Consider the following 10,782-nt stretch of genomic DNA (forward strand, 5'->3'; position numbering starts at 1 on the left):
AGGATAGATATAGGTCTGTAGCAGTTTGGGTCAAGAGTGTCCCCCCTTTGAAGAGGGGGATGACCGCAGCTGCTTTCCAATCTTTGGGAATCTCAGACGACACGAAAGAGAGGTTGAACAGGCTAGTAATAGGGGTGGCAACAATTTCGGCAGATAATTTTAGAAAGAAAGGGTCCAGATTGTCTAGCCCGGCTGACTTGTAGGGGTCCAGATTTTTCAGCTCTTTCAGAACATCAGCAGAATGGATTTGGGAGAAGGAGAAATGGGGAAGGCTTGGGCGAGTTGCTGTGGGGGGTGCAGTGCTGTTGACCGGGGTAGGAGTAGCCAGGTGGAAAGCATGGCCAACCGTAGAAAAATGCTTATTGAAATTCTCAATTATGGTGGATTTATCAGTGGTGACAGTGTTTCCTATCTTCAGTGCAGTGGGCAGCTGGGAGGAGGTGTTCTTATTCTCCATGGACTTTACAGTGTCCCAGAACTTTTTTGAGTTAGTGTTGCAGGAAGCAAATTTCTGCTTGAAAAAGCTAGCCTTGGCTTTTCTAACTGCCTGCTCTCTTGCATTTGACTTCCCTGCCACCAGTTACGCATCCCCTGATAAACCTTCCCTGATTCAGAATATATAATTGTCATTTTGCTGGCACATTTTATGTAACAGCAATTGAAGATTGAAATCCAAAATCAAATTATTATTATTATTACATATTTTTCAGTGTGGATTGTTCTGCATCCACTCTTGTTTCAGAATATGCCATCTTCATAGTCCTTGCAGGCTTGGTTAAGAGGTCTGTGCTGCCATGAGGTCGAAGGAATTGTCCATAGAGCTCCGAGACAGGCCGTGTCGAGGCACAGATCTGGGAAAGGGCACCAAAAAATGTCTCCTGCATTTTAGGTCCCCAAGAACACAGTGGTCTCCGTCATTTTTAAATGAAAGACGTTTGGAACCACCAAGACTCTTCCTAGAGCTGACCGCCCGGCCAAACTGAACAATCGGGAGAGAAGAGCCTTGGTCAGGGAGGTGACCAAGTACCCGATGGTCAGTCTGACAGAGCTCTAGAGTTCCTCTGTGGAGATGGGAAAACCTTCAAGGAGTAAAACCATCTCTGCAGCACTCTACCAATCAGGCCTTTATGGTAGAGTGGCCAGATGGAAGCCACTCCTCAGTAAAAGGCACATGACAGCCCGCTTGGAGTTTGCCAAAAGGCACCTAAAGCACTCTCGGACAATGAGAAACAAGATTATCTGGTCTGATAAAACCAAGATTGAATGCCAAGCGTCACATCTTGAGGAAACCTGGCACCATCCCTATGGTGAAGCACGGTGCGAGCAGAATTATGCTTTGGGGATGTTTTTCAGCGGCAGGGACTGGGAGACTAGTCAGGATTGAGGGAAAGATGAACGGAGCAAAGTACAGAGAGATCCTCAATTAAAACTTGCTCCAGAGCGCTCAGAACCTCAGACTGGGGAGAAAGTTCACCAACAGGACAAGTTCACCAACAGGACAACAACCCTAAGCTCACAGCCAAGACAATGCATGAGTGGCTTCGGGACAAGTCTCTGAATGGCCCAGCCAGAGTCCGGACTTGAACCCGATGAAATATCTCTGAAGAAACCTGAAAATAGCTGTGGAGCGACGCTCCCCATCCAACCTAGCAGAGCTTTAGAGGATCTGCAGCGACAAATGGGAGAAACTCCCCTATATCCGGTTGTGCCAAGCTTGTAGCGTCATACCCAAGAAGACACAAGGCTGTATTTGCTGCCAAAGGTGCTTCAACAAAGTACTGAGTAAAGGGTCAGATTATTTATGTAAATGTGATATACGTGTTTTATGTTTAATACATTTGCAAAAATGTTTTTAAAAAACTTAAGATTTTTTAAATCTCACATTATTTTACATGAATCTTTAAAAATGTTGAATTTCAATAGCTCCTTGGTCATGTGACCTAGTGACTTCAAACAAGGTTCAGAATGTCCACTCAGTGGGCCTACACATTGCACACCCTTGAGCTTGTCCATTTTCATCTCACAAGATTTTAAATGAATTTTTCAAAATGTAAAAGTTTAATAGCTCCTTGGTCATGTGACCAACCTCAAATAAGGTTCAGAATGTCCACCGACTATACTTTCATATCGCACACTCTGATGTTTGTCTACTTTCATCTCATGCTATTAGACTTAAATCTGTAAGCTTTGCAGGCCTTCATTTTACATGGGTGTTAAACTTGTTTTTTTAAGTTAACAAACGTTCCAGCCTCGCAATAACTATCTTTCACATGGACACCGAAAAGATCTACAAATGGCTGTATGTGGAATGGATCAAGGACAGAAGAGGTGTTCGAAAAGAGGTGCTTAAAGGAAGGCGTACATGTAGGCCTCGTGAAAAACAATGTTTCATATGCTCTTTTTAATCACAGTAATAGGCAGTGATTTGTCAGTCAGAGTGAGCTTTATAACATGAAAGAATCCTTTTCATACATCACTTTCATATACTGTACGTTAAGACAAATCCTTCTACGTTGAGAATTAGAACGCAGTTTACATAACCTGATAATGACTTGATATTTGAGTGCATTCACAACAAGCCACCTGCAGACAACTTACAAAATGCAATAGGGCATTTGAGGGTTTGTTTTCTGATGAAAATATTTCTAACTGGAAAAATAAATTCATACGTCTTTTGTGGGTAAAATTCTTTTTCCAAAATTGATTTAGGTACATTTTTGTGAAGAGGTATGAGGCTTGTGATATGGGTCATTTAATAGTAAAATCATTTAAGGGATCAATACATTTCTATATTGCTTCCCCAGTATCTGCATGAACCATCAGGCCAAGTGTTTATGGTTGAAAGAGAGAAGAGGACTCTTAAAACACTGCATTCAAATTCAGGTCTTAGTTATTCCATTGTACTGGATCTAATACATTTTGACATACATTCATAAGTGTAATGATTCTTTAGGACATACTGTGAAAAACTCTTGGTTGCTGGCTCTGTCACTCTCAGACATGCGTAGAGCAGACTGAAAAGGGAAGGGTAGCTCTTGACTTGAACCACAGGGGTTCTCTGTAAAGAAAGAGAAATCCAAAAGGCACAGACACTTTGACCTGTATGTATTCTCTCCTGATTGGCTCTGTGGTGCACAGTCTGGCAGTCTGACTAAAGTGCCAGAGGTATGAGGAGAGACATCCTCCTTTGTATTTATGGGAACAAATATTCCCTAACACTTTGGATCCTATTCTTGGACAGTTAGAAGACGCAATGCATCAATGCAAAAAAACTTTTAAAAAGACTAATTACTGTCCATGAGTAACCTCCACCGTGTGGGTCTGTGGGTGTTTGGGCCAATAAAGTGCCAACTCAATTCTACCACTGACTAGTCTTTCATGCCCCTATGAACGGGGACACATGAAAATAGTTTTTAATCTAAACCAGCCCTTTTTTACTGGAGTACACTAACCCCTAATTGGGGCTCTTTTCTTGACACACAGTAGCAGTTTACCAGATAAGTCAAGAAGAACAAAAAGTAGATTGTTGTAAGGGTGTATTACATCCTGTGCTGTCCCATTGTCATATCCATTCTGGATTCTGAGTGGTAAAATCATAGCTGAACAATGCCTCTATGTATGTGTATTCATTTTCCGACAAGACAGAATTGCCAAAGGAGTGGAGTTGCAATCTACTGCAGACACAGCCTGCAGAGTTCTGTCATACTATCTAGGTCTGTGCCCAAACAGTTTGAGCTTTTACTTTTAAAAATCCACCTTTCCAGAAATAAGTCTCTCACTGTTGCCGCTTGTTATAGACCCCCCTAAGCCCCCAGCTGCGCCCTGGACACCATATGTCAATTAATTGCCCCCCATTTATCTTCAGAGTTTGTACTGTTAGGTGACCTAAACTGGGATATGCTTAACACCCCGATCGTCCTACAATCTAAGCTAGATGCCCTCAATCTCACCCAAATTATCATGAAACCTATCAGGTACAACCCAAAATCCGTAAACTCGGGCACCCTCATAGATATTATCCTGACCAACCTATCCTCAAAATACACCTCCGCTGTCTTCAACCAGGATCTCAGCGATCCCTGCCTGCGTCTGTAATGGGTCCGCGGTCAAACGACCACCCCTCATCACAGTCAAACGCTCCCTAAAACACTTTAGCGAGCAGGCCTTGCTAATCGACCTGGCTCAGGTATCCTGGAAAGATATCGACCTCATTCCGTCAGTAAAGGATGCCTGGTTATTCTTTAAAAGTGCTTTCCTCACCTTCTTAAATAAGCATGCCCCATTCAAAAAATGTAGAACCAGGAACAGATATAGCCCTTGGTTCACTCCAGACCTGACTGCCCTTGACCAGCACAAAAACATCCTGTGGCGTACTGCATTAGCATCGAATAGCCCCTGTGATATGCTACTTTTCAGGGAAGTTAGGAACCAAAATAAACAGGCAGTTAGGAAAGCAAAGGCTAGCTTTTTCAAACAGAAATTTGCGTCCTGAAGCACAAACTCCAAAACGTTCTGGAACACTGTAAAGTCCATGGAGAATAAGAGCACCACCTCCCAGCTGCCCACTGCACTGAAGAAACTCTACAATTATCGAGAATTTCAATAAGCGTTTTTCTACGGCTGGCCTTGCTTTCCACCTGGCCACCCCTACCCGGTCAACAGCTCTGCATCCCCACAGCAACTTGCCAAGCCTCCCACATTTCTCCTTCACCCAAATCCAGATAGCTGATTTTCTGAAAGAGCTGCAAAATCTGGACCCCTACAAATCAGCTGTTCTAGACAATCTGTACTCTCTCTTTCTAAAATTATCTGCAGCAATTGCTGCAACCCCTATTACTAGCCTGTTCAACCTCTCTTTCGTATCGTCTGAGATCCCCAAAGATTGGAAAGCTGCCGCGGTCATCCCCCTCTTCAAAGGGGGAGACACTCTAGACCCAAACTGTTACAGACCTATATCTATCCTACCATGCCTTTTTAAGGTCTTCGAAAGCCAAGTTAACAAACAGATCACCGACCATTTCGAATCCCACCGTACCTTCTCCGTTATGCAATCTGGTTTCCGAGCTGGTCATGGGTGAACCTCAGCCACGTCAAGGTCATAAACGATATTATAATCGCCATCGACAAAAGACAATATTGTGCAGCCGTCTTCATCGACCTGGCCAAGGCTTTCGATTCTGTCAATCATCGCAAGAAACGACGATACATGAAATAACTAAATACAAAAACAACAAACGGAACGTGAAACCTAATTACAGCCTATCTGGTGAAACTACACAGAGACAGGAACAATCACCCACGAAATACAAAGTGAAACCCAGGCTACCTAAATACGGTTCCCAATCAGAGACAACGAGAATCACCTGACTCTGATTGAGAACCGCCTCAGGCAGCCAAGCCTATTCAACACCCCTACTCAGCCGCAATCCCAATAACTACAAAACCCCAATACGAAATACAACAAAATAAACCCATGTCACACCCTGGCCTGACCAAATAATAAACGAAAACACAAAATACTAAGACCAAGGCGTGACAGCATTCTTATCGGCAGACTCAACAACCTTGGTTTCTCAAATGACTGCCTCGCCTGGTTCACCAACTACTTCTCAAATAGAGAAGCCTCGAACCTCTGGCAGTCTCTATGGGGGTGCCACAGGGTTCAATTCTCGGGCCGACTCTTTTCTCTGTATATATCAATGATGTCACTCTTGCGGCTGGTGATTCTCTGATCCACCTCTACGCAGACGACACCATTCTGCATACTTCTGGCCCTTCCGCATACTTCTGGCCCTTCTTTGGACACTATGTTAACTAACCTCCAGATGAGCTACAACTCACCTTTCATGGCCTCCAACTGCTCTTAAATGCAAGTAAAACTAAACGGATCGCTGCCCGCACCTGCCCGCCCGCCTAGCATCACTACTCTGGATGGTCCTGACTTAGAATATGTGGACAACTACAAATACCTAGGTGTCTGGTTAGACTGTAAACTCTCCTTCCAGACTCATATTAAGCATCTCCAATCCAAAATTAAATCGAGAATCGGCTTTCTATTTAGCAACACAGCACCCTTCACTAATGCTGCCAAACATACTCTCATAAAACTATTCTACTGATCCTTTACTTCGGCGATGTCATTTACAAAATAGACTCCAACACCCTACTCAGCAAATTGGATGCAGTCTACCACAGTGCCATTCATTTCGTCACCAAAGCCCCATATAGTACCCACCACTGTGACCTGTATGCTCTCGTTGGCTGGCCCTCGCCTAATATTCGTCGCTAAACCCACTGGCTCCAGGTCATCTATAAGTCCTTGCTAGGTAAAGCCCCGCCTTATCTCAGCTCACTGGTCACCATAGCAGCACCCACCCGCAGCACACGCTCCAGCAGGTATATTTCACTGGTCACCGCCAAAGCCAATTCCTCTTTTGGCCGCCTTTCCATCCAGTTCTCTGCTGCCAATTACTGGAACGAATTGCAAAAATCACTGAAGCTGGAGACTCATATCTCCCTCACTATCTTTAAGCATCAGCTATCAGAGCAGCTTACAGATCATTGCACCTGTACATAGCCCATCTGTAAATAGCCCATCCAACTACCTCATCCCCATATTGTTTTGTTGCTCCTTTGCACCCCAGTATCTCTACTTGCACATTCATCTTCTGCACATCTATCACTCCAGTGTTTATTTGTGAAATTGTAATTATTTTGCAACTACAGCCTATTTATTGCCTCACCTCCCTAATCTTACTTCATTTGCACACACTGTATATAGGCTTTTCTATTGTGTTATTGACTGTACATTTGTTTATTCCATATGTAACTCTGTATTGTTGTTTGCGTCGCACTGCTTTGCTTTATCTTGGCCAGGTCGCAGTTGTAAATGAGAACTTGTTCTCGACTGGCTTACCTGGTTAAATAAAGGTGAAATATCTCTTTTAATTTTTTAAATACTGTATATGGGAATGTCCATCCTACATGTAGTGTTGGTACATGGAATATTCCTCAACTGCATATATAATAAATTGTTATTGCAAATAGAAGTATTATGTTCAACAACTGAGATTTTCAGATATTATGTTGACGAACACTTTGGTGCTTACAATTCATTCTCTGTTGTCATAGATTTGGTGGGCACTGTCCTTTGTGATCTTTGTGAAATGACTTTCTTTAAGCACGTACTGAGGAAACTGTCTCTTAATATTTTTTTCTTACAGTCTACAATCACTCTACATTTATTCACTCTGTGATAGGGTTGGTTCAGTGCCTATAATTGAGGCTGTTTGTAGAATGGGGCATAAAGGAAATGACCTCTACTACTAAATTACTACTAGATTATAGTGATAAGGAAAACAGCATACAGATTTGGCCTGTGTATTCATTTGCCTATAACTAATCAGAATTCCATTATGTTTACATTTAAAAAAAAATTATACTTCCAAATGAGAAGATCCAGCCATGGAAAAGACGACTTAGTGGACATAAAGTGGAAAAGGGGGGAAATAACTCCCACCATGCAGCAGGACACCTTCAGCTGCAGGGTCTTTGTAATGCACGTTTGATAGTTATATTTTCAATAATGAATGGTAAGCTGTTATGTGACAATTAGGTCAAAAACTCTATTTAATGTTTTGGTGTAGATGGCCAAGAAAGTTGCACAGAACTTCCAACATCCCCTCCCAAATTGATATGGAACCTTCTGCGAAAATAAATGGCTGATGATATACTAAAAATGTCTGGTATGTAATGACATTTAATTCAAAGTAAATGTAAATTCTTTATTTTTCTGTAGTTGTGTGGGACAGCCATATGTTCAGTTCATGCCTATGATTTCACAGTTCAACAAAACCAACAACTGCTTCATGTGTGCCACTGATAAAGAACCTGGATGTGGCCCAAAGACTGACTGGGTTAGTAACTTTATTTAACATGTTTATAATCTTTTGACAACAGTGATGGCATGTAAGACCATTTATGATATAACACAATGGATGGCTAATTTGTCATTCATCATACTGCATTGATATTTGATATTATTTATAACGTGTTACGCTTTGTTTTGTTTTAGATTGAATGTTTTGCATGCCAACGGTGGTTCCATGTGCTGTGCCTATGTAACAGTATAACTATAAACCGTCCCCTCGCCCATAACCGGGCTCGAACCAGGGACCCTCTGCACACATCAACAACAGTCACCCACGAAGCATCGTTACCCATCGCTCCACAAAAGCCACGGCCCTTGTAGAGCAAGGGGAACCACTACTTCAAGGTCTCAGAGCAAGTGACGTCACCGATTGAAACGCTATTTGTGCGCACCACCACGAACTAGCTAGCGATTTCATATTCATTACACTCACCCCCCTTTTGACCTCCTCCTTTTCCACAGCAACCAGTGATCCGGGTCAACAGCATCAATGTAACAGTATAACTATAAACCGTCCCATCGCCTATACATCGTTACCCATCCCTCCACAAAAGCCGCGGCCCTTGCAGAGCAAGGGGAACCACTACTTCAAGGTCTCAGAGCAAGTGACGTCACCGATTTAAACGCTATTTAGCACGCACCACCGCTAACTAGCTAGCTATTTCACATCCGTTACACCTAGAAATGAAGACAAAAGAGTTCAACAGAGGAAAGAACACAAACTGGAAGTGCAGTCTTTGTTGTTGAAAATGTATGCTATACCCCATCCACACTGAAGAGGCTCTGAAATGTACATCAACCAGGGATAAAGAGAAAGTTAACATTGTGAAATGTTTCATACTTATTTGAAGTTAAGTGTCTGGTGACATGTTGGAAAAGACTAAAAATCTACAATTTCTGTTTAATTGGTCAATATTACATTTTTATTAATTGATTTACTGGCCACCATTACTGTGGTTACATGTTCAGTATATGTATCGACCAGCAAACCCACTGCAGTCTACCTTACTAGCTCCCTCTCCATCCCTGCTTTGGATAATTAATAGCATGACGCTCGTACTTTGCCCTTTTCCTTTATGGTTGATATTAACGACGAAAGGAGATATTATCTGTTTCTCTCAAATTGTTAAAAACAGTGGAAAAATAAAAAACAAGAAAAATAAGTACTTAGAACTACCAATTATTACAGATAAATATTAAAGAAAAGGGTAAACACAACACTGGACTGAACCCCCTAATTGTCAAACTAATATTAATGTACAACAATATAGAAGGTACATGACTAGAGGTTATGCAATATGGGTGTATATCCACTGCACGCTTCTTAGGTGTGTAATTGACATGACCAAGGAGCTATTGAAATTTTACATTTTGAAAAATTAATGTAACATTTTGTGAGATGAAGATTGACAAACTAAAGAGTGTGCAATATAGAAGGGCAGTCAGTGGACATTTGGAATCTTGTTTGAAGTCATTAGGTCACATGACCAAGAGGCTATTGACATTTTATATCTTGAAAAATTAATGTAAAATCATGTGAGATGAAAATTGACGAACTAAAGGGTGTGCAATATAGAAGGGTAGTCCGTGGACATTCTGAATCTTGTTTGAAGTCACTAGGTCATATGACCAATGAGCTATTGAAATTCAAAAATGTAAATAAATAATAAAAAATTGTGCGAGATGTAAATCGACAAAAAAAAGTGTGTGCAATGTGTGTCTATGCCATCGGGTTAGCCACAACCAGTTCTGAAAGTGTTAGGAGTAATGGTTAAAGAGCTATTGAAATTTGAACAATTTGATTTGTTACTATGTTGACGGTCCCTAACTGCTGTTAGGGACTACAGGCGAATATCCGTCGAATATCCAACCTGAAACTGCCTTTACCTCGGTCCATTAGGAGAGGAAAGAGGCTACTGAATTTGAAGCAGCAAATTCTGATTGTGTGTGAATTATGCGAAAAATATGTACATTTAATACAATGGGTAGGTTTAGGCTAACGCATACAAAGCAGAAAGTCAGCAGTTTCTAAATAATCTGAGGGACAACTGAAATATTTTTATCCCTACATCGTCTCCCAGCCGACTGAGCTACAATGATCTCCGCAGGTATGTTACCCTCTCCTCTAGTTTGGCTATTGACGCGAGAGAATCGAATATTCAGCAAATCGAATATTCAGCAAATATCCAGTATAAAACCAAATTGACCTCGGTCAAGGTAAATGGCATGGAAACAGATGGAAATAGTTCAGCATTGAGCATGGCGTACAGTAGCCTAAGTAATTCGATTATCAAAAACAGTTGTGTTGGCTATAAACCCAATCACTGACTAAATTTTAACTATTCATTGTATAATACCTTCCCAGATGAAATTGCCCCCCACTCGTTTGATGAACTTCAACCACAGGCTCTCTTGGCACGGTTCTGCCAGATGCACGTCGGCGATCCAGAGGCAAGGTTCGCGCATGGACAAAACCACCTGCGTCCGTTTCATCAGAACTGCATTGTTTGGGTCCCAGTGACCCATCTCCGGACGGGACCCTAACACAAACACCTCTACATCCGGGCACTCCGGAGTGAGAATGACGCCGAATCTGTATAACATCGCCCTAAACTAAAAGGTCACTACGAGATACAATATTGTCGCGGTTTAGTAGCCTACTGGTAAATTACTAGGCTAAATCGCGGCGCTTTCATAGCTCACTCCCTTTGCGATAAAGGCTGCCCAGCAATGCCATTGCGTACAATAGTTTACAACGTGTAGGCTATCTTTACTTGACATTACCACTGCGTTGAATTTTGGGCAGACTATCATATTCATTTGCACTAAAAATAAACCTAGGTTGGAAAAAA

General features: G+C 41.9%; 1 protein-coding gene across 1 annotated transcript in view; it reads right to left on the reverse strand.

The window, feature by feature from the left end:
* epm2a (EPM2A glucan phosphatase, laforin) overlaps positions 1-10,782 on the reverse strand; it is a 29,958-nt gene extending 19,176 nt beyond the window's left edge. The window contains exon 1 of the mRNA XM_046298695.1: positions 10,288-10,782. Coding sequence (XP_046154651.1) covers positions 10,288-10,534 — 247 coding nt within the window. The 5' untranslated portion in view covers positions 10,535-10,782. The remainder of the gene's footprint in view (positions 1-10,287) is intronic.

This window comes from Oncorhynchus gorbuscha, linkage group LG14 (genome assembly GCF_021184085.1).
Source record: "Oncorhynchus gorbuscha isolate QuinsamMale2020 ecotype Even-year linkage group LG14, OgorEven_v1.0, whole genome shotgun sequence".
In the NCBI taxonomy this organism is placed as follows: domain Eukaryota; kingdom Metazoa; phylum Chordata; class Actinopteri; order Salmoniformes; family Salmonidae; genus Oncorhynchus; species Oncorhynchus gorbuscha.